A 24,365-nucleotide genomic window follows, 5' to 3' on the forward strand; every position below is an offset into this window, starting at 1 on the left:
CATTGTGCCTATTTCTCATACTCCTGTAGTGGCTGAAGTACTTTCCAAATGTCACACTGCGTTTACCACAGACTGAGGCTTCTCCCACCAAGTGCCGCCCCGAGCGTCTCTGTCCTGCCGTCCCCTGTCCGAGCCCGAACCCTAGTCCTGCTGCAGCGAGAGCCCAGTGAGCAGGCTCCACCCCATACTCCCTTCTACCTGAGAGGAATATGAAAGCTGAAAAAGTTTGTAAATGTTTTTAATTCTGCCAATATAGTAAATATACAGTGACTATAACTTTGCAAGAGTGAGAGCTTTTAAATACAATTGTCTAAAAGAAGGCAAGAGATGGTGTACCAGCTTCAGTTGGGTCCTTCCATCATAAATATTAATGCAACACTCTGACCTGGCACCAGCACAAAGAAGCTGCAGACCCCTACATACTCAGTCCCCACTATTTCTACCCAGAATCTCTTGGTTGCTTAGGTTCCTGTTGCACAGGTAATATACTACTGCTGTCCTAGGTAGAGAAAGCAGATTTAATTTTCTCTTCATTAAAAACATTCAGACCCTCACCACAGTGCATTTTTTCCTTTGGAATTCATACTTTATGAAAACTCAAAGGCCATTTTGCCTTACTTTAGCATTGGAAGGCTGTCGATTAAAAGATCAGAGTATAGACACTCGTGAAGGGGTCCTTCTGTGGGTAGCATTAAGGACACTTGGTGCACACATGCATCTCTCGGGGCTGCACCTAATGGACTCCTGAAGTCATCATGTGCCCAGGCTCAGAAATTTTTAAAGTATGATCCGCTTAAAAGGCTAAGATTTAAAGGACATTTGTTGCCCCCGTTTGTAATCTGTAATTAATATTTCTCATTTGCAGATTGTGTACAGTGCTCAAAAGCTTTCTGGGTCAATTAGAAAAATAATAATGAAAAAGGGAAACCCAGGAGATCTGGACAGAAAAAAAAAGTTTTTTGGACACATTAACCACATTCACTATTGTCGTAAGAACAGGGGCTCATCAGATAGCTTGCAGAAGTAAAATTGTGTTCCGTTATCACCCGCCTGTCTCTGTAAGCCAGTTGACTTTTACTACATGGCTGGTGGCAGCTCTTCCTCCTCCCTGGTGCTCTAGGACAGGAGAGGGGCTCCCTGGGACCTGAGGCTGAGGCCACTGGCACACCCATCCAGGCTTGCTGACCCCCCCCCCCACACACACACAAGGCAGTCCACTGAGTTTCCAAAAGAAAGCTCAGTGTCCAGAACTTTACCCAGGAGCAAACAGCCGTTCTTGCCCTGGATTAGTATTCCCTGAGCAGACACCCTCTTCTGCGATATACTGTCACTCTCTAAAGCAGCTGAAACAGTTGGTATTGGGCCGAGCCCGTGGCGCACTCGGGAGAGTGCGGCACTGGGAGCGCGGCGACGCTCCCGCCGCGGGTTCGGATCCTATATAGGAATGGCCGGTGCACTCACTGGCTGAGTGCCAGTCACGAAAAAGACAAAAAAAAAAAAAAAAAAAAAGTTGGTATTGAAGACAGGTCATTCCAAATAGTGTGAAAAGTAAGTCCAGTGTACAAATTTGGTTCCAGAAATAATACCTTTTCCAAAGAAATGGAATAGCTAGATGAGTTGTATAGCTTTCAAATTAACATATTTCTCCTAATAAAATTCCATTTGACAAATAGAAAGGAATAGTGGATTAATGGAGTGATTTGCATCTGCAGTATTCTTAACAGTGGCTCCAATACACAGACTATAGTAGGTACCCAATAAATGTCTGTTAAGTAATTTCAAGCTAAAAGGAAGAGAAAAATTATTAAATGATGCATTTCTAGGAGTAATTCCTCTTAAAGACAGTTGTCTTGTAGATGTTTATGTCAGACTTGAAAACTAGGAGCACTTTCTTTTTTTTAATAGATTTTGGAGTTTATGAAGTGTAAACTTATAAAAGATTGTCCAGGATCCCAAATGCCAAAACATCAAAACAGAGTTTTGATGTGAATGGGTGTGATCTGTTAAGCTGGAAAAACAACAAGGCAGTCTGAAAGAACCAGCATTTGCCGTGATTCTACAGCAGTCAGGGTCCCAGCACAGGAGCAGGGACAGTGGGTCCACGCTGTTACTATGAAAAGGTGAAACAGCTGCTTTAAAGTAGTAGCTTGCGCTCTTGCTCCCTCTGCTCTGCTTCCACCATCTTGCAATGTGAGACACCTGGGTCACTGTCGCCAGCACCAGAAGGACTTTGGACTTCCCAGCCTCTGAAACTGGAAGTCTGGGAAGTCCAAGATCAAGGCTCTGGCAGATTCCTGGTTTGTATATGGCTGCCTTTGTGCGGTGTCTTTACATGATGCTCCAGCCCAGGTGGACAGTTCTGCAGGAGTACAGGAAAAACAGACGAACAGAGGAGTCTGTTGGATGACAACCATTCCATCAGCACCTTGAAAAATCGAGACACTTTCAATTGATGAAGAAAAGGGGAAATCAATGTAGCAGAGCAATTTGAGAAGACAGAACTGGATTTCCTGAATGGGTAATGAGCTCTCTTATATTTAATCCCCTGGAGGCTGACTAACTTCATCCTTAATTTAAAAAGAAAGAAAAAGCTTGCAGACAGCAGATCCAGGGACTTCTTAGTCTCCTTTATAATTGTGACACCTGCCATCACTCTTGCCACCACCAAGACCTTCACCATCAGTGTTCCCTAGACTTTGGACTTCCAACCTCTGAAACTAAATATCAGCTTTCTTTTGGTTGGTGTTTGCAAGGACTTCCGGTCAAGGTGGCGGAATAGACAGTCCCTAGCGTCACTCTCTCCCACAAATCAACCGATTTAAACTATAAAAACATAACATCAAGTGCATATGGAATGGGGAGACGTCCAGCAGGGGAGGCAGAAGCTCCGTGGAGACCACATGCCCTGTGGGGCCGCCGTCACATGATCCAGCAGATAGGCTTCACTGCCGCCACCCGGCTCCATTCCCAGCCGGGCCCAGTGCACACAGAGTGGGGAGACATCGGGAAGGGGAGGTGGAGGCTCCACAGAAACCACACATCCTGCGGGGCTGCCACTGCGTGATCCAGCAGGTAGGCTTCACCGCAGGCACCCGGCTCCATTCCCAGCCCAGCCTAGAGCACACAGAGCAGGGAGACGCCCAGCAGGGGAAGCGGGAACTCCACGGGGACCACACCGCTGCCCCGCGATCCAGCAGCCCAGCCCAATGCGTACGGAGCACAGAGACATCCAGCAGGAGAGGTAGAAGCTCTGTAGAGTCCACACACCCTGTGGGGGGGCCACCACCACGTGATCCAGCAGCAGGTAGGCTTCACTGCCGCCACCCAGCTCCATCCCAAGCCTGGTCTAGCACGCATGGAGCAGGGAGACATCCAGCAGGGGAAGGGGAAGCTCCGCAGAGACCACACACTCTGCGGTGCCTCCACACATCCCAGCAGCCCAGCCCAGAGCGCATGGAACAGGGAGAAGTCCAGCACAGGAGGTGGAAGCTCAGCAGAGACCACACACCCTGCGGTACCGCCCCGTGACCCAGCAGCCCGGCCGAGTCCAAGCTGACCAGAGAGGTGGCTCCCCGGAGAGGCCCAACACCTGAGGCAACCACACACACAAGGCACTCGTGGCCAACTGAGCAGTCACGGAAGTACCCATACCAAATTGGCAACCACTGCAACATCTCAGTCAGACAATAGTGTCAAACCTGTGGACTGTGAAACCCCCTGCCACAATGAATAAATATCAAAGAAAAGATACCAGAAATACGAAAAATCAAGAAAGTACACCACCAAAGGGTAATAACTCTCAAGCTCTAGATCTTATAGAACAAGAAGTCCTTGAAATGACTGACAAGGAATTTCGAGTGATAATTCTAAGGAAACTGAATGAGATACAAGTAAACTCAGCTAGACATGATGAAACGAGGAAAAGTATACAGGACCTGAAAGAAGAAATGTACAAGGAAATCAATGCCCTGAAAAAAAATGTAGCAGAGCTGGCCAAACTGAAAAATTTATTCAGCAAAATAAAAAACACAATGGAGAGTTTAACCAGCAAGCTTGCAGAAGTTGAAGAGAGAACCTCTGAACTTGAAGATGGGCTGCTTGAAATAACACAAGCACACACAAAAAAAGAAAAAAGAATCAAAGGCATTGAAGAAAATCTGAGAGAGATATCAGACAACCTTAAGCGCTCAAATATCCAAGTCATGGGTTTTCCAGAAGGGGAAGAAAAAGGAGATTGCATTGAAAACATATTCAACAAAATAGTGGCAAAAAACTTCCCAGGTTTAGGAAAAATCACAGATCTTCAGATCCAGGAAGCTCAACGATCTCCAAACGTATTCAACCCAGAAGGGTCTTCTTCAAGACATGTTATAGTCAAATTGGCAAAACTCAGAGACAAAGAGAGAATCTTAAAAGCTGCAAGAGAGAAGCATCAAATCACCTATAAAGGAGCCCCAATCAGACTAACATCAGATTTTTCATCACAAACCCTAAAAGCCAGAAAGGAATGGGATGATATAGTCAAAAAACTAAAAGATAGAGATTGCCAGCCAAGAATACTCTACCCTGCAAGGCTATCCTTCCAAAATGAAGGGCAAATAGTATATTTCTCAGACAAACAAAAACTGCGGGAGTTCACCACCACATGACCACCGTTACAAGAAATTCTCAAGAGAGTACAGGGTTTGGTTCCTGAAAAATAACTACCACTGTTATAAAAACCCAAGAAAAATCAAAACCCACTAGTATAATAAAAATGGCATTCATGAAGAGAAAACAAACAAACAAAAAAGGCTATCTACAACCCAAGGAACCAACAAACACAGAAAACAAACAGTAAATCAGAAAGCAAGGGACAAAAGACACCTAAGACAACCAAACAATAATCAATAAAATGCTAGGAATAAATCAACACTTTTCAATAACAACTCTTAATGTAAAAGGCTTAAATTCCCCAATCAAAAGACACAGACTAGCTGACTGGATTGAAAAGGAGGACCCAACTATACACTGCCTTCAAGAGACCCCCCTCACCCATAAAGACTCACATAGACTAAGAGTGAAAGGATGGAAAAAGATTTACCATGCAAACAGAAAAGAAAAACGAGCTGGAGTAGCTATTCTTATATCTGATAAAATAGACTTTAAACTAAAAACCATAAAAAGAGACAATGAGGGACACTACTTAATGATAAAAGGATTGATCCATCAAGAAGACATAACAATCATAAATATATACGCACCCAATGTTGGAGCAGCCAGATTTATAAAACAAACTCTCTTAGACCTAAAGAAGGAAATAGACACTAATAGCATAATAGCAGGGGACCTGAACACCCCACTGTCAATATTGGAAGGTCATCTAGGCAAAGAATCAGCAGAGAAACACAAGATCTAAACAGTACTCTAGACCAATTGGACTGGGCAGATATTTACAGAACATTCCATCCAACAACCTCAGAATATTCATTCTTTTCATCAGCACATGGATCATTCGCCAGGATAGATCACATATTAGGTCACAAATCAAGTCTCAACAAATTCAAAAACATTGGAATTATCCCATGTATTTTCTCAGACATCAGTGGATTAAAATTAGAAATCAATAACAAACGAAATTCTGGAAACTATACAAACACATGGAAATTAAACAGCGTTCAACTTAATGACCTATGGGTCCAAGAAGAAATCAAGCAGGAAATCAAAAAATTTATTGAAACTAATGAAAATAATGATACATCATACCAAAACCTGTGGGATACTGCAAAAGCAGTACTAAGGGGGAAATTTATTGCATTAAATGCTCACTTAAGAAGAATGGAAAGATGGCAAGTGAACAACCTAACACCTCACCTTAAAGAACTAGAAAAAACAAGAACAATCCAAACCTAAAGTTAGCAGATGGAAAGAAATCATTAAGATCAGAGCAGAACTGAATGAAATTGAAACCAAAAAAAAAGTACAAAAGATCAATGAATCAAAAAGTTGGTTTTTTGAAAAGATAAATAAAATTGACAAACCATTAGCATGGCTAACAAAAAAAAGTACAGAGAAGATTCAGATAACAAAAATTAGAAATGAAAAAGGTGATATTACAACTGATTCATCTGAAATACAAGGAATCATTTGAGACTACTATAAACAACTATACGCCAACAAGTTTGAAAATCTGGAGGAAATGGATAAATTTCTGGACACACACAAGCTCCCAAAACTGAGCCATGAAGACATAGAAAATCTGAACATACCAATGACAATAAAGGAGATTGAAGCTATTATCAGAAGGCTCCCAACAAAGAAAAGCCCAGGACCAGATGGATTCAAGCAGAATTTTACAAAACATTCAAAGAGGAATTGACACCGATTCTTTACAAACTATTCCAAAAGATTGAAACAGACGCAAATCTCCCAAACTCATTCTATGAAGCAAACGTCATCCTGATACCAAAACCAGGTAAAGATATAACCAAAAAGGAAAACTACAGGCCGATATCCTTGATGAAGATAGATGCAAAAATCCTCACTAAAATACTAGCAAACAGAATACAGCAACACATACATAAAATTATTCACCACGATCAAGTGGGATTCACCCCAGGGATGCAAGATTGGTTCAACATATGCAGATCAATAAATGTGATGAACCATATTAATAAAATCAAACACAAGGACCATATGATCATCTCTATAGATGCTGAAAAAGCATTTGATAAAATTCAACATTCATTCATGACAAGGACCCTCTATAAGTTAGGTATAGATGGAAAGTATCTCAACATAATTAAAGCCGTATATGATAAACCCACTGCCAATATCATCCTGAATGGAGAAAAGCTAAAAATTTTTCCTTTAAGAACAGGAACTAGACAAGGATGCCCACTCTCACCACTCCTATTCAACATAGTGTTGGAAGTACTAGCCAGAGCAATTAGAGAAGAGAAGGAAATAAAGGGCATCCAGATTGGAAAAGATGAAGTCAAACTGTCCCTGTTTACAGATGACATGATCCTATATATTGAACAGGCTAAAACCTCTACAAAAAAACTTTTGGAGTTTAAATGATTTCGGCACAGTAGCAGGATACAAAATCAACACACTAAAATCAGTAGCATTTCTATTCTCCAATAGTGAACATGCAGAAAGGGATATCAAGAAAGCTTGCCCATTTACAATAGCCACCAAAAAAATAAAATACTTAGGAATTGAGTTAACCAAAGATGTGAAAAATCTCTATAATGAAAACTACAAACCACTGCTGAGAGAAATTAGAGAGGATACAAGAAGATGGAAAGATACCCCATGCTCTTGTATTGGAAGAATCAACATAGTGAAAATGTCCATACTACCCAAAGTGATATACAAATTCAATGCAATCCCCATCAAAATTCTGATGACATTTTTCTCAGAAATGGAAAGAATATCCAGACATTTATATGGAATAACAAAAGACCACGCATAGCCAAAGCAACACTGAGCAAAAATAATAAAACTGGAGGCATAACACTACCTGACTTTAGACTATACTACAAAGCTATAATAACCAAAACAGTGTGGTACTGGCATAAAAACAGACACACTGATCAATGGAATAGAATAGAGAATCCAGAAATCAACCCACACACCTACAGCCATCTGATCTTTGACAAAGGCACCAAGCCTATACACTGGGGAAGAGACTGCCTCTTTAGCAAATGGTGCTGGGAGAACTGGATATCAATATGCAGGAGAATGAAACTAGACCCATATCTTTCACCATACACTAAAGTCAACTCAAAATGGGTTAAAGAATTAAATATACACCCTGAAACAAGAAAACTTCTTAAAGAAAACATAGGAGAAACACTTCAGGAAATAAGACTGGACACAGACTTCATGAATACGACCCCAAAAGCATGGGCAACCAAAGGAAAAATAAACAAATGGGATTATATCAAACTAAAGAGCTTCTGCCCCGCAAAAGAAACAATTAACAGAGTTAAAAGACAACCAACAGAGTGGGAGAAAATATTTGCAAAATATACATGTGACAAAGGATTAATATCCAGAATATACAAGGAACTCAAACAACTTTACAAGAAAAAAACAAGCAACCCAATTAAAAAATGGGCAAAAGAGCTAAGTAGGCATTTCTCTAAGGAAGATATACAAATGGCCAACAGACATATGAAAAAATGCTCAACATTACTCAGCATCTGGGAAATGCAAATCAAAACTACACTGAGATACCATCTCACCCCAGTTACGATGGCTAAAATCTAAAAGACTCTGAACAATAAATGCTGGCGAGGTTGCAGAGAAAAAAGAACTCTCATACATTGTTGGTGGGACTGCAAAATGGTGCAGCCTCTATGGAAAATGGTATGGAGGTTCCTCAAACAATTGCAGATAGATCTACCATATGACCCAGCTACCCCACTGCTGGGAATATACCCAGAGGAATGGAAACCAGCAAGTCGAAGGTATACCTGTTCCCCAGTGTTCATCGCAGCACTCTTTACAATAGCCAAGAGTTGGAACCAGCCCAAATGCCCATCATCAGATGAGTGGATACGGAAAATGTGGTACATCTACACAATGGAATACTACTCAGCTATAAAAACGAATGAAATACTGCCATTTGCAATGACATCCGGATGGACCTAGAGAGAATTATATTAAGTGAAATGAGTCAGGCACAGAAAGAGAAATATCACATGTTCTCACTTATTGGTGGGAGCTAAATAAATTCACACACACACACACAAAAGAAAACCGGTGGGGAGAAGAAGACATAACAATTACAGTTCCTTGAAGTTGATATGACAAGCAAAGAGAAAGGACATTGTTGGGTGGGAGGGGGAAGAGGGAGGAGGGAGGGAGGTTTCGGTAATGGACCACAATAATCAACCACATTGTATATCAACAAATTAAAATTTTTTTAAAAAAAAGTAGCTTGCTCTTGTACAATTATGAGTGCAAATATGTGTATGTACTTTGTATGTACTTCAGTGTGAATGCCTGTTTTGGATTGCTGTACTCTTTTAGAACTAAGATAGCTAAACTCTAGAAAAATTAACCTGCATTGAGTCAGATTCAGCATTTTGAACTGGTATCATTGTGGTAGAACATTTGGAAATTACAGGAACATATAAAGAAAGGCTGTCCAGCAAAACCCTTTCTAGGCATCTGACTTGGGCAAGGAACAGAACATTCAGTATTCACAATCAGGAAACCAGTGCACTCTGACTGGAGGTCCCTCACAGGAAGCTGGTGGCACATTCACTCTTAAGTGGCAGTGGCCCTAGCTAAGGCCGCTGCTGCCTGTGCCCACTGTGGGCCAGGCTCTTTTCCAGCAGCCGTGTGTCCCTCTCACCCACAGGCCTGTGCACACGCCACAGCGCAGGGCCCGTCGCGGTCCCCGCAGGTGGGTGTGAGTTAGGTAATAGCATCAGCTTAGTTCACATCACTTTTGATAGGTTTTAAGACACTATATATATGTACATATGTTTGTGTGTAAATATATGCATTGGTCGATTAATTTGAGAAAGAAATGGGTTGCGCGTGTGTGTACATGTTCAGAACCGGCCACTTCCGTGCTGACATACGTACGTGAGTTCGTGTGCTCTGTTTTCTCCATTGCTCTCATTCTCTCTAAATTCTCCTAACTGCTTTTTTATTGGCGGGGGGAGGGGAGGGTCTTTTTTCTTTTTTAAAAGAACTGACTAACTGAAATGGTGATTGACCAGAAAGAGTGGGTCACATAAATTAAAATTGTGATTCTAAAGTATTTAGAATTCAACCTACTTCTCTAATTATAAAAAGCCATTTACTAATTTACTGAATCCTTTTCTCCTTCAGGGAAGACGGCACCATCTTCCTTTGTTGCTGTGCGATGGGGGCACCTTCATGAAAACAGGGCCTCCTGGGCATCCCTCACGTGTCATTTCTTTTGCAGGTGGTCATGGCACTTCTCAAATACTGGCCAAAGACTCACAGTCCAAAAGAAGTAATGTTCTTAAACGAACTAGAAGAAATCTTAGATGTAATCGAACCATCAGAGTTTGTGAAGATCATGGAGCCTCTTTTCCGGCAATTGGCCAAATGTGTCTCCAGCCCACACTTCCAGGTATGCGGTGCCCGGGAAAGAGAATTAAATTATTCCAGAAGGTTCATTCTGGAAATGAACAGCTTCCGTGTGTGCCTGGTCGTGGATTCCTCCTCATGTAATTTAAAGTAAAATGCAAGTTTTTACTTTAAGTATCCTTCAAAATAGGATGCTAAAGCTTTAATTCTGTAAAATGTACTTTGGCATCTTGTCCCCTTCCCTGAAAACATTTTTCTCAAGAAGAGCAATTAAAAGTGGCTTCTCTGTAGAGCTTTGTCGTCATGTTCCGTGTGCTCCCGAACTCATAAAACCTTAGTTCCCACAACTGACTCATCAATATTAACAGGTAACATGATGATAAAAACTGTTGGCTCTGCGATTTTCTTCCTTCGTAAGCGCTTCACCTCGGGCCTGGTGTAAATTCCTCTCCCTCACCTTTAAAGAAAGCCCTGATAGTTCCCATGCTTATCACCAGCGCAGTCCTGTACGAGACGGCTGCAGTAGGCGTCCGTTTCCACTGCCTTCTCCTGTTTCCTCCCGAACCCTTCAGGCTGGCCTTGGCTTTCCCCCCTTTGAGACTTCTCAGCCTGCCTGCCTCCACCCGAGGCGCGGGCTGCCCACCTGTGTGTCACCGAGTGGGCACTCGGGGTGTGCCCTTCGTGAGCAAGGTGCAGATCTAGGCACAACATGAGCGAGGCCTCACGGCCTGCAGGGAGTCAGCCCCGCAGAGCGGGAGACGTGTCAGCACTGCCCGCCTTCCGGCTGACCCTGGAGGGTGGCGGGGCAGGTGCCAGCGGCTGTGGGAAGCTGCTGGGAGCCACCACCACAAGCCCAGTGAGCAGAGCACGGGCCGAGGGCTCCTCCACGGCGAGCCTCTCAGGCAAGCTCTGAAAAGAGGGCGTCAAAAGCAACAAAGTGAAGGCAGGAAAGCAAGTGACGGAGAGTGACAAATGCTGTTTGTGTGGAATGAGGGCAGTGACAGAAACGGAGGCCAGGTTAGGTCTCGGTTAAGGAGCAGAACTGCCACGGTCCAGTCTCTTCTATTGCAGGTAATCGAGTGAGTCTCATTTTAAAAATTTCTGAGAGTTTTCAGTTTAAGAAAGGAAATAGTGTTTTTCAAAACTGACAGTATGAGCAGTTTGCAGAAATGAGCATCATTTCCTAGAAACACAGGCGCCAGCATCCCAGGATGCTGGCCAAGGGACAGGGTGTTAGAGCACCAGGAAGAGACTAAGAGTCACTGGAAGTTTCCTGAGGACTTGAACCTCTTCCCCAGATGCAAAAATAGCTCCTGGTACGGGTGATGTTATACTTCCAAGAGAAGACAGACATGAGTGAAATCATCGTGTCATTTTTAATAAACGCGTGCGACAGGAGAACAAGGAGGAGGGGTATTCAGGGGCAGGCAGAACGCGAGGTGGCCGAGCAGCCTTCGTCCCACAGCCGCCCCAGAGCGCAGAGGGACACTGAGGCAGGCCTGCGCCAGGTCGGACTCGCTCCAGGAGGGCACAGGAGCCCCCACGGCCTTGCCGCACTCCACCAGCAGCTGCAGGCCCTTTCCCAGGGGCGTCCCCCACGCACGTTTGATCCCATCTTGGCTGCTGCTTCTTGCAGGACCCAGATCAGCACAAAGAACACTCCAGAATTTTGCCAGACACGTGTACATGCCAGCTCATTCTTAATTTTTAGATTTTTTTTCCATCAAAAAAAAATTGCTGGTATTAAAAACTGGAGAAAAATTCAAAACTCAAACTACGAGCCTCTTAAGCTTCTGTTTTCTAATTCAGGCTTAAAATGTTATCCCCTAATATATTTGCGGATAGATAGTAGACGCTTTTTAAAATACAAAGTATAGAACTCTTAAATAAAAATTTTCCCAGAAGCCATCAGTGCTCTTGTTACCCTCTTCTTTAATTCACGCTCTGCATGCTTGGATATGCCCCTGTCCTTTAGCCCATGCACGCCTGTCCTGTGAAGCTCGGCGCAGCTCCCTCCCGCTGAGAAGCCGTCTCTGGTTCCTGAGCCTGCCGCAGCCTCGCCCACGTTCGCTCGCATCCCACCTGCACACACTGCACCGTGATCTCAGAATTCCTAGGCTGTAGGCTCCTGGTGGCAGAAATGTCATCCCGCCTCTGCTCAGAGCCTGCGGGTGCTGCTGTCAGATCTGTGCATCTGTGGGTGTGGCGACGGCATGTGCTTATGTACGAAAGGCTCCTCGTCCCAGGGGAGTGCATTCTGTGGGGGGACAGGCTCAGTGTCCTGGTGACCACAGAAAACTCTCAGATAGTTCCACAGGCCGTTCACTCGTGCGCGAGGTGACTGGAGAGAGAAAGCAGCTGTGGCAGAGGGGATCAGTCGCAGAATCGAGGTGGAGGGCTGGGCGCTCGTTATGCTAGTCTCTCAGCTTTGTGTGTTCTTGTACCTTGTAGTAATCATAACGGGGGAACCCTCCAGTGGCTTTCCATCCCGCCCGGAGTGAGGGCCGCGACGCTCGGGCCCGTGAGCGCCTCGGTGGCCTTGCTGGCCCGTGCCGCCTCCTCTCACTCCCCTGCTGTCCTGTTGGTGCTGGCGTCTCAGGACCTCTTCTCCCTCTGGTCCTTGCTCACGTCTCCTCCTCCACAGGGAAGCCAGTCCCCCACTGCCGGTCCCCCTTCCCTGCTGCCTTTTGCCGTGTGACACCATTTCTAGTGAATTAATCCCCCAGCATCTCTCTCCTCCTCTGGGACGTCTGCCCAGGGAAGGCGAGGATTTCTCCTCGCTGTGCTCACTGCCGAGTGCTTGGTGCTGAGCGCACACGCCAGGGACCGAACGCGTGTGGGGGTGGGGAACAGATGGATGGAAGAACTCCTGTGACTTGCGGCCTCAGCACCTAGCCCAGTGCCGAGCATAAAGGTTGATTGAGCAAATGAAGAAGTGAGTTGTAGGCATCCTTGATTCTTATGTACAAGAAAGTATCGGCCTCTTTGTCGAAGGCTCTTCGAGGTTACAGTCCAGAATATTTTGAATTTATAGAAACAATTGTAATTTTCTTTTTTTTTTTTTTTTTGTCGTTTTTTTTTTTTTCGTGACCGGCACTCAGCCAGTGAGTGCACTGGTCAGTCCTATATAGGATCCGAACCCGCGGCGGGAGCGTCGCCGCACTGCCAGCGCAGCACTCTACCAAGTGCGCCACGGGCTCGGCCCTAGAAACAATTGTAATTTTCTGACCCAGTATGATTCTTTATTCTATTTGCAGGTTTAACAGTAAGGATATTTGCCTAATGTCTTTAGCATGACCACCAACCACGGTTATGCACTCCTGTCTTCCAGGTGGCAGAGCGAGCGCTGTATTACTGGAATAATGAGTATATCATGAGTTTAATCAGTGACAACGCAGCAAAGATTCTGCCCATCATGTTTCCATCCTTGTACCGCAACTCAAAGACCCATTGGAACAAGTAAGAAAGAACTGGCCGACGCCTTTTCCAGTCATTTTCAAATGTTGCATATTTTGCTGATACTTCAGTGAGAATCAAAATCCAAATTTTAAATATGAGTTAAAAAGTGAAGACGTTGATTTCTTTGTGGCTTATAAATTACGTAGCGGTGTGGATGGTGTCCGTGACTTTTCATGTTGCCTCTTTACCCCACTTCACGCCACCACAGAGCATGTCTGTTGGCCCCACGTCCTGCTGGTTCCAGCGGCGGCGGCGGCAGCGTCCTGCAGGCCTGAGTTCCCTCTGGACGAGCGGGGGTGTGGCCCAGTCCTGGCAGGAGCACAGGGGCCACCTATTGTTAGGGTGGCCCCTCGAGCTTTGCTGACACACCCTGGGTGAGCCCCTCTGTGAGGCCCAGCAGCCACCCTGCTGTGTCACTGCCTGGAGGACAAGAGGGAAGAGCAGGTGGCGACACACCCAAGCAGTCGAAAGCGAAAGCGTGTCTACTTCCCTCCTTCGTCTTTGCACTTAATTAATTAATTTAATTAGTTAATCTTCTGAGACATTAGAAGGAAACTACGATATGGGTGCCATATTATTTTGTAATCCTAAATTTAATGCTCATGTTATTTAAATAAATATGGGTACCAGAGTTTTTCTTCATCTTTCATTTCTTTTCTTGTATATTATAATCATAAATCAGAATTTAAAGTAGGAAGAGCAAATCCATGATATCTAGTCCTACTCCCTTATTTTACAGACAAGGAAAGCAATTCTTGGAGGGAATAGGCAGCCTGACGTGCAGGCACAGAGCTGGTTAGCAGCCCCCTGGGTCCAGCGTGGTTCCTGCCTCTTGGTGTCTGTTGCGTGCACCCGCCTCTGCTTGCCCTCTGTCCCTGCTTGCCAGCGGCTACGGGCAGCACTGCCTCCTTCCCAGGATCAAGGCCCAAGGCAGCAGCCAGACAGCTGTTACCTGGAGCACTGAGCCAGGCCACAGAGCAGAGACCTCTGAGCGTTGGCTGTCCAGGAGTTGAACAGAGGAAAGCAGACAGATCAGAGTCGAGCAGATTTTGGTTCACATTCTTGCCCCGCTGCTGACTAGCTGTCTGCACCTAGGCAAGTTAGATCTCTCTAGATCTTTCTTGGCCACAGTTTCCTCATCTGAAAAATAGAGAAAGTGCTTTGCTTTGTAGCAATTCTCACCTGCTTGTGAAGGTTAAATAAAGTTAATGTATCGAAGGAGCCTGGCACACAACAGGCGTGGAGTGAATGTCTGCCATCCCTGCGTAGCTTTAGGACTAGCAGTGGTGCTCACAGCAGCCGCCATAACCACTGTAGCAACAGCATCGGAGTCACAGTTGTTAATATATCGACTGTCAACAACCGTTTCTTTATAACAAACATCTTTTTTATTGAGCACAACAGATGATAACAGAGGCCCTCAGAGTTTAACCATATTTCCTGCGTGTAATTTAGTTTGAAGTGAAAGTCAGCACAACTAGTAACTGACTTTCAGTTTCTGTCGATTGCAAAGAAAGAAATATTCTTTTAAGCATTTACCAAATATGATCTGGGTTTTACTATAAAGTGGATCAAAAAGTAGCTATGATTTGAGAATTAAGTTTTTTTGGTTTTTGTTTGGTTTTTAACTTCTGCTGTATCACTGCTCACAATCCTGTGGGTCGACCAGACTCTGCTGGGCAGTTTTTCTGCTGATCTCTCCAGGGGCATGCGATTGCAGTCACATGGCAGCTGGGACTGCTTGACAGGGACACTGGGGTGGCTGGGCCTGCCTCTCTCCCTCTCTATGTGTAGCCTGAAAGCTGAGTTCTGATTAAGCAGTTTTCTGGTATTTTATTTTCTACCTTCCAAAGCTCTAGTTTGGCATTATTAAAATTAATTTTTCTGCCTTCAGTGGATAAGATTGAAAGGAAACTGATTTGTAGGAAATAAAATGTTTATGTTACTGTCCTTGATATAATTTATCTTCATTATGTTTGTTCAAGTTTCAACTTTTTTTATTCCATTTCCAAGCAATGCAGCTTTTGGCTACTGTCGGCTGAGACAGTAAACCGAGTGGCCTGACGTCCTTATATGAGAGCGATTGTGAAGGACGAATCTGCAGGACAGTGGGGCTGACTCTAAGGAAACAGAAACAAATGAATCACAACTAACAGGCTTTTCATTTTAAAGCTTAGGAAAGTTGTGAAATGTGGGACTATTGAAATACGAAATCGCCTGGAGAGGAGAGGGATTGTGACAGAGGAGGGGGGAGAAAGATAAAAAAAGATCAAGTATTCCAAGTTTCACCGTGAAGTTTTCTTTATAGGACAATACACGGCTTGATATACAACGCCCTGAAACTCTTCATGGAGATGAACCAAAAACTGTTTGATGACTGCACACAACAGTTTAAAGCAGAGAAACTGAAGTAAGTTGCTCCTTTCACGAGTGTCTCTTTCTAGGATTATTGTTTTTGAATATTGAATAAATCTCTTCCATTGTTTTGTCCTAAAAAGTTATTCTTCACTTTGAAACAAAACCAGTCCTCTCATACTTGGAAAGCAAATTAAACCTTTGTAATAATAACTTATTTTTAAAGAACACATGTTTAAAGTTAGCTATTCTGTCTCTCATATTTACTAGTTTAATCGTCTTTGTAAAAAGTGCACGTGTAAGCAAGAATTTGACATTTAGAATTTTTACTTTCTCAGGGGACACTTAAGGGCTATAATGTGGTGTAATTTTTCATATTCATAAGGCAGGAATTTGAACTATATCCTGTAAGGTTTATATGAGAGAACAAGAATCTTCATTTTAGTGTAGCTTTATTATTCTGATTTAATGATCTCCATAAATGTGAGCATTCTCTGGAATCTAGTCTGCCCTTCCCAGAATCAGGAATAGAGACACAAGATTTACTTGTATAAGATTCTTTAAAGAATTTAAATTCTTAGACGTTGAATTTTTAGCAATTTTATTGTTTAAAGTCTTTAAATCTTGGTCGATTTTTTTAAATTTCGTTTTTCGTGTTACATACGTTGTGATCAACACTGTGATGTTATGTGATATAAGACCAGAAAACAACAGAAGAAAAGCAGATGACTGCGTTGCTGGACGTGACTCTGCCTTCCCCCCTCTGCTGTGTTCTTGAATAGGACTCATCTCGCTAACACAAATGACGTTTTACTGTTTTTCAGAGAGAAGCTAAAAATGAAAGAGCGAGAAGAGGCATGGGTTAAAATAGAGAATCTAGCCAAAGCCAATCCCCAGGTACTGACAAAGAGGGTGACTTGAAACACCCAGGGTGTTGCTTGAGTGTTTTTATAAGATAGGAATGTAGCTTCATCGTGGGCTGAAGGGAGACCAATTTCACTTATATTGTAAATGAAAATATCCGCAATAAAAAAAACTTTTCAACTTTGTAACCCTCCTCTTGTACAAGTACTTATTTTGCCCCACAACATTTTTACCACAGAATTGACTTTTTTCCTCTGCTTTTTAAATAAAGATGTGAATCTTATGAATATACTGTGGTAAAAAGCAAACCAGGACGTCACTTCTGTTTTGGACCAAGGCTGTAGTTTGCTTTCTCTTTCAAGTGTCATAGATGCCATATCTCAAACAATATTTCCCTTTCTTTTTAATATCAAATGAATTCTAAAAGAAAGGAAATTAGATTTGAGATAGATTAAGTATGAAGTTGATGTCCTCTTTCCTCAAACTAGGTTTCTGTAGGCTCGGGCTTTTATTGTTAAAAATTAACTGATCCGCCGTAATTGGCAACTAATCCTTTCTCCTGCCCTCGCCAGTAGGTGCCAGTGTGCTCTAGCAGGCGGACACAGACGATCGAGTCTTCTGGAGCTGCCATGGTCTGGGAGGGTTTCACGGTTGTGGTCTTTGGTTTTATGCACGTGGGCCTAAACGATTAGAGCATTAGCGCTACAAGTGTCCCTCTTGTCCCTGTGCCTTCTGATTATAACATCGCCTCTTAATGAAAACCATCTGAATCTTTGTCAGACTAAGAATTCTCAGGCTTTCCTCAGCTCTCCAGGAAGAGAAAGTATTTTACTAAACCGTATATTTCTTTTGGCAAGAGGTATGCCTAAGTAATTATTATCTAAGTTGGTATATAGACTCTTAAATCTCTCTGACATTTAATAAAAAGTGATATATGAGTATGAAGTTGAAGTATATATTTTACCTATATAACAACATATTGTTCTGTATTCCCTTTGATAAAACTATAATGAAGAGACTTAAACCATAGGACAGTTGAGTAACATTTTTAACTGTATGTCCTTGATTCCACCTAAAACAAATAAGCAGCATTTTTCTAACAGTGTTTATCCATGCTCTTCTAGAAACGCTGTTTGAAGATAACCGTCTGCGACTGTGTAGTACTCAGTTGAGGTAGAGAGCTATAGGTAGTATTTACTTTAATGAATAGAATTTATGTTGAAAGTCAGGTTGAAGTACTGATATTCGTTTTAAAACAGTAAAACCATAAATCTGGGGCAGGTCTAGATGATTTGCCCCTGCCTGACCTTGCTCCTGGGGGTCTTGCTTTGTTCTCAAGGGCCCCGTGCCAAGGGGCGTGCAGACAGGCGTCCGCTAGGATTGGCAGGAAACCCAGCATATACACAATAGAAATCAACAGCCTTGAAAACATGTAAAATACATACAAACCAGAGGGTCGGATATTATTTACTTTACCCAGAATATAGAAATAGCCTGTTGGAAAAAATTGCATAGAACTTTTACGCTACAAATTAAGACGAGCTGATGGCATTAACAGCAGTGGCGTGGCTTCACCACTGGACTGTAACAAGTGTTCCTTCTGAAATACGGACTGTTCTCTTTTTCCTTTTTCTGAACTTTTCCTGAGTTTTCTCAAGTAACTTTTTTTATTCATTTTGTTGCTGTCTTTAAAATGTCTGAGATGAAAACATAAATGCCGTGGGTTTTGCATTGGAGCTTTGGTGGCCTCCCGTAATTCTGTGACCTTAGCATTGTCCTGAGGCTCATCTCTGTGTTGAAACCATCTGTGACTCAGTCGCCATGAGTCCTGTCTGCATGTTCCATGTCGTGCCTCTAAATGGAAAATACTTCATGGGCTAATACCTCAGAGCTGGAAACTATGGCCCCAGGACTTTCCCTTCTCTTGAGAGAAAATCTCTTCTGAATTCCGATCACTGCTTGCCATTCAACAACAAAAACAGGTAGACAGTCTTGGGGAGAATACAAGTTTATTTCTGTAACAAAAAATACTTGGGTTTGAAGCTTGGTTTTTTCCATCTCACGTCTGCCTTTTTGAGAATTGATTTGCTGGTGTCATTTTCTTAAGGTAGATTCCCAGTAATTCACTGTATGTTCAATGGTGTCTGCCTGGAAGCCTCCCTGTGCTTACCTGTGCTCTCTACAAACCAGATATTTCACCTGCTCGACGACAGGAAAGCACGTCCCTGTCAGGCTGTGGGCATTTGGGAAAATTATAGCGCCTTCGGGATTTTGTCTTGTTTTAGCATTTGTGGTAACTTCATGGGAGCTTTTTAATACCATACATGATTTAATTTTTTAAAATCATGAATTCCTGAAGATTTCTAACGTAAATGTGCTTCTCCTAACCCACAAAAAGGGGCCGTGTAACATGTTACTACTTACCCCCGACTTCCATGGGAATGCTGTGAACTGGAGACAGGCACTCCTGGAACTTTAAGCGTAGCCGGGGCTCAGCGTTTCTCTCCCTTTGCAACCACCAAGACGGTGCCACAGGAGACCCAGCGCCCAAGGTCTGGGCTGGACGTCTGCCTTTCCTTTGAGAGATGAGCTTCTGTGGGGGAAACATGCATTTGTTTACTCTGTTATGAACGTCAGCCTCAGTGAACAGTTTTATTCCTAGTAAGACTCCTGTCCTGCCAGTGCCTGCTCAGTGACATTTACTTTGCTGTGAACATTCTGTAGCTTCCTTGTTCAAGGATACTGTCCCTCACCCTGAGTGCCAGTGAGGGCCTGCTCTGAGAACAGGCTGTGGGCGGGTTCTGTGGAAAGTACCTTTTTTCTTGGAAAAACTAAAAGCTGAAGTATATTGGTTCAAAAGCATGGCCGTGCACTATCTCACGAGTATTGCAGTTATTTATGTTTCTGTATCTCCCCACTAATTGTGAGCCCCTTGAGGTTGAGGCGCCATGTGTCCTGAATCATGGAAGTTTCCAGGGTTACAAAGATGAGAACCAGACCCTGCCCCGGCCTCAAGGAGCTTACAGTCCGTTAGGGAAGCCAGATGTAAGCAAACAGAGCCGAGCTCAGATGGTCGGATTAGGAGCAGTGTGCTGGGGTGACAGCAAAAGGCCCAGTTCGCTTCTCTGTAGAGAGGCACGTAAAGAAACCATGTGGGTACGGGGTGGCCACAGTGGAGGAGTGCCCAGGGTGCCAGGAGCTCGGCCCATGAGGGGGCTGGGCCCCTCAGAGTCTTGACTGAGTGGGATTTGACAGTGGATTCTGGGGAAGGTGCCTGGGGCAGAGAGAAGAAAAGTAAGGAAGCCGCACGTTGTGGCCCCAGTGGGGTGTCAGGCCTGGGGAGGGGCCGGGTGTGGTCTGCGGTAGAGACAAGCTGGAGGGGGGCAGGAGAAACTTAGACTCTATCCCAAAAAATGTGAGCAAAATTAAAGAGCTACAAAGAGCAAAGGGGCCCAGTCACATGTGCATTCTCCAAAGCCCTTGTGGCAGCAAAGTAGCAGGTGTGCTGGGAGGGGGCGCCCAGAGGGGCTCTTGTAGAAATGAGTGAAATGGGGGTGCTGGGCAGAGTTGATGGGAGTGAGGGACAGAGGGCACCGAGGGGAACTGGGGGCCTGGGGCTGGGGAAGAAACTGAGCTGAGGACGTGGCTTCAGCTATAAGTAGCCTTTTCTCAAAGACTGAGGAACAGGGATGGCCAAGTGGCCCAGAGTGGGGAAGAGCAGGGTGGGCGGGGAGGGGTCGCACAGGACGTGTGTGAAGGGGCAGAGGACAGAGGAAAGAAGCCGGGGAAGCCGGTGTCACAGAGACGGGGGAGGGAACGTTTCAGGTCCATCGTACCAAGGAGAGGTCCAGTTCAATAAAACTACCAGATGTCTTAGCAGCCAAGAGGTGGCTGAGCACCCGGTGCCAGCAGCTGCATCAGTGAGGTGAGGGTGGGACCCAGACTGCTGAGCCGAGCGGCCGGGAGGGCGGGGACGGGAGCTGCGGGGACCCGCTGTGGACGCTGGCCAGGGCCCACTGAGGCACAGAGGGACGGAGTGGGCATGGAAAGTCCCCTGGCCTCCCCATGCCCCAGGTCTCCCATCAGTCCAGTGAGAGGGGTCGGGCACGCGTCACCAGTTGTCACAGGACGAATGGAGCACTTAGCCTAGTGCCCGGCTCATGGCAGACACACGCTCCTTCCTGACCCCTTGGCCTCACCCCCACGGAGAGGAGACACCAAACCCTTGCTGTTTCGTGTACCTTGTCGCCTGGTAACCATCACAGCAACCCTGTGCAGTGGTCTCATCCCCACGTTCCCCATGGAAACAGCAGAGGGAGTGACAGGAAGTGTGTAGATGAGCCGCGGGGACACCAGCCCTGCCCCCAGCACCAGGCGGGCTGGCTGAGTGGGGACGAGCTGTGCGTTCATTCGTTCATTCGTTCATTCATGCGTTCGTTTGGGTAGAGGACAAGGACTGGGAATGTGATGAGGGGAAAGCGAGTTAGCAACACGAGGGCAGTGCTGAGAAAAGGTGATAAAGGGGAGAGAGGAGTCGGGGCCAGCCTCTGCGAGGAGCTGCGAGGATACAGGGAAGGACCGTGAGGTTAGCAGGTCGTGCACAGAGTGCCAGGCTGAAGGGGAAGTCGCGGCGGGGAAGCCCTTCCCGGTGACCAAACCCAGCGCCTACCCTCGTGCTTGCAGGCTCACGTGGGGTCAGGACATTAGGCTGCCAGGTGGGCTGTGGGCCACCTGCCCACCAGGCACTGGGGCCTGGGGAGGGTCTTGGGAGTGACCCCAGGGCCAGCACAAGACCCACCTGCTCTGCTCTCCCCACCTGAGTGCGATCTGGATTGCAGGAGAGACGTCTTTCTGGTTTCCACAAGGCGGCGGCAGGGCCCGTGGTGCTGCAGTTGTAGGCGAGTCTGTCTCCCATCGAGTGGGCTTCATGCAGAAGAGGGCCCTGGGGGAGGGCAACAGGGTGAGCCCCTGGAGCTGAGAGGCGGAGTGCCTACAGAGAGTGATTCCACACTTTGCATTGCAGTACTCAGTGTATAGTCAAGCGAGCACCATGAGCATCCCGGTCGCAATGGAGACAGATGGGCCTTTATTTGAAGATGTGCAGATGCTGAGAAAGACAGTGAACGACGAGGCTCGTCAGGTAAAAGTGCCAGAGCTCAGCTGGGATGTGCTCCTTGTAGATTTGCTTAAGAAATGCATATCATTTTAGTAGGTGACATGGTATATAGCACTGGCTTCTGTTTTAGCTAAAATTAAAAATTAAATGTTGGTGATCTTGTAGGAATCATTTTATCCGTAGATCTTAGTGATCAAATTACTAGAAACAGTTTTTAAGGATTAAGCATGTGCCTGAGATTTATTTCTTCATTTACCTTAACAGTAATAATCCCAATTCTTAACTATTCCTTAAATGTTAACTTGAGCAAAATCAAAAGCTTCGCAGTAATGTCTTTCCCCTCGCTTTTCTCTTTGCATCCCTCTGACTTCTGCCTTGACCCAAAGACATTCCGCTCCAGTTCTTCATCCCAGGTACCAGCACCCTTCCCGCCCCAGGACACCAGGGAAGAGCTGCTGTCCTTGTCCTCCCCCAGGGCCAGCAGAACACACTGTCAGTGCCTCTGTTGCAGGCCAAGCTCTGCCACGACCACCTCATGGAATATCCGTGCCCTACTGGCTTTGTTTGCATTGTTGCAGAAATAAACATTTAGATCATCACTGATCCAAAGAGAGCCTCTTATTACTGAACTGGGAATGTATGCAGTTAGGCTTTAAAGAGCTTACTAAGTTCCTGCCTGGGTTTCAGGAGCCTTTGAATTGCTGTGCCTCTGGGCAGGCCTCCCTATTTCAAATGCATGTAAACAAATGTACTCCTAGGTGGAGGTGGGGATGCGGCTTAGAAACTTTAACCCCCTTTGACCAGTGAAAGAATTCCTAAAGACACCCAGCACTAAAATTCTGAAATGTAAACAGTGACAGTGGCTAAAATCATCCCATTGTCACATACTGTATACTCTGTGCGGATGGTTTGTAAGTGCTTGTGTCATGTGGAGCTCAACTAAACAGAGGAGGGTTTTGGGGGTTTTTTTTAATCTATTTATGTTTGATTCAAGTAAATCGTATTCCCCACCTGATCAGGCCAGATGAGGTGTCACCAAGAGCACAGGATCAAGGCGCTTAGAGCCGCGCCATCCCACACGTGGCTGTAGAGCCCTCGAGACGGGGCAGCCCTCTGCGGGCTGTGCTGTCAGTGCAGAGCACACACACGCATTCTAAGCCCAAGCATGAACACAAGAATGTGAAAGCATCTCGTTTGTCATTTTTTTACTATTGATTACATGTTGAAATGATCATGTTTGGGATATACTGGGTTAAGTAAAATATATTAAAATTAATGTCACCCATTTCTTTTTACTTTTTTAATGTGGCTACTAGAAGATTTGGGATTCCATACATTGCTGGCCTTATATTTCTCACGGTGCTGTGCAGGGAAAGGGCACTGTTGTGCTTAGCCACGTTTATCTGCCTCTTCTTGCCCAGCTAGTCCCTCAACTAGGTTAAGATCAAAAATAGGTGAATGAATGCTGTTTCAACTCATCAAAGCTTGAAAATAATAAAAATAAACTGTAAAAGCTCAGTGGACACTTAGTGAACATCAATAACTTGTTATCTAATCCAGTTGGATTTCATACTTCCCTCACAATTAATATTCTTAGCAATGAATAGATTTCATCAAAAATAAGAAAATCCATTTATTTTTCTCTATCTGTGGGGGTGTTAATTTTCCTCCTTGATAAATATATTTTTTTTCTTTCCTTTTTTAACCTGGATACTAATTCAAGGTCACCTTTTCGATTACATTTTCATTTTATGGCATGCAAGCTGGCCGCATCACCTACAGACAGGCAGAAGGAAATCAGACTGGGAATTTGCAACCACATGTGCATTTTTAAGACACTTAGGCCATACAAAATTGAAAAGGAGGTTGATAGTTTACAGGCCAGTTCTAACATGTTAAAATATTTCAGGTTTGGGAAATTTTTCTTTTTGGTATATCCTTCGACTTAGGTCACAGTGAAACCTAGGAAAAGAATAAACTATGCCCAAAATGTAAACCTGAAAACCAGAAATGTGAACTGAAAGTTACGGACATATTTACAGTTTAGGTCCTACTCTGTAGGAAATCAAGGACCTGATCCAAAACGCAAATCAAAATAACATTCTCATCTTAAGTAAAAGTGCTTTTGAAAGTTGTCTCTAGTATTTATACAATACCCAGTGCCATGAAAACCTCTCCACTGGTCCATCTGTCCTCTGCCCTTAGAAAGGCGCATGTCCCCTTCCCAGCAGATCACCTATATACTCATCAGAAGGAATCAAGTCACAGCAGTCGTCTGCCCATTTAGTTCTAAGTGGATATGTAGACAGGAAATTTCTTGGAGAACTTCTGTAGCATGCTTGCTTCCGTGTTTGTTTTCACAGTTTTTGAAATTACATTCTATAACTGAGTTTTCTATAATTGACATTCTTACAAAAATTATCCCCCCACCTTATGTTTAGATTTCTATGGATCATGTTTCTGAGTCGGAATGCTCAACGCCATCAGGATATCAGTTCTCCCCAAATTG

At 44.5% G+C, this 24,365-nt stretch overlaps 1 protein-coding gene across 11 annotated transcripts in view; it reads left to right on the forward strand.

The window, feature by feature from the left end:
- PPP2R5C (protein phosphatase 2 regulatory subunit B'gamma) overlaps positions 1-24,365 on the forward strand; it is a 149,654-nt gene that overhangs the window by 119,634 nt on the left and 5,655 nt on the right. For 5 of the 11 annotated variants that reach the window (XM_063092132.1, XM_063092133.1, XM_063092134.1 and 2 more), the window contains 5 exons: positions 9,935-10,105; positions 13,394-13,521; positions 15,830-15,931; positions 16,701-16,773; positions 21,764-21,880. In XM_063092132.1, the coding sequence (XP_062948202.1) occupies positions 9,935-10,105; positions 13,394-13,521; positions 15,830-15,931; positions 16,701-16,773; positions 21,764-21,880 (591 nt within the window). Of the gene's footprint in view, positions 1-9,934; positions 10,106-13,393; positions 13,522-15,829; positions 15,932-16,700; positions 16,774-21,763; positions 21,887-22,242; positions 22,445-22,808; positions 22,810-24,365 lie in introns of those variants that run through there. The other 6 variants (XM_063092131.1, XM_063092135.1, XM_063092140.1 and 3 more) reach the window with 3 other exon arrangements.

This window comes from Cynocephalus volans, chromosome 3 (assembly GCF_027409185.1).
Source record: "Cynocephalus volans isolate mCynVol1 chromosome 3, mCynVol1.pri, whole genome shotgun sequence".
In the NCBI taxonomy this organism is placed as follows: Eukaryota; Metazoa; Chordata; class Mammalia; order Dermoptera; family Cynocephalidae; genus Cynocephalus; species Cynocephalus volans.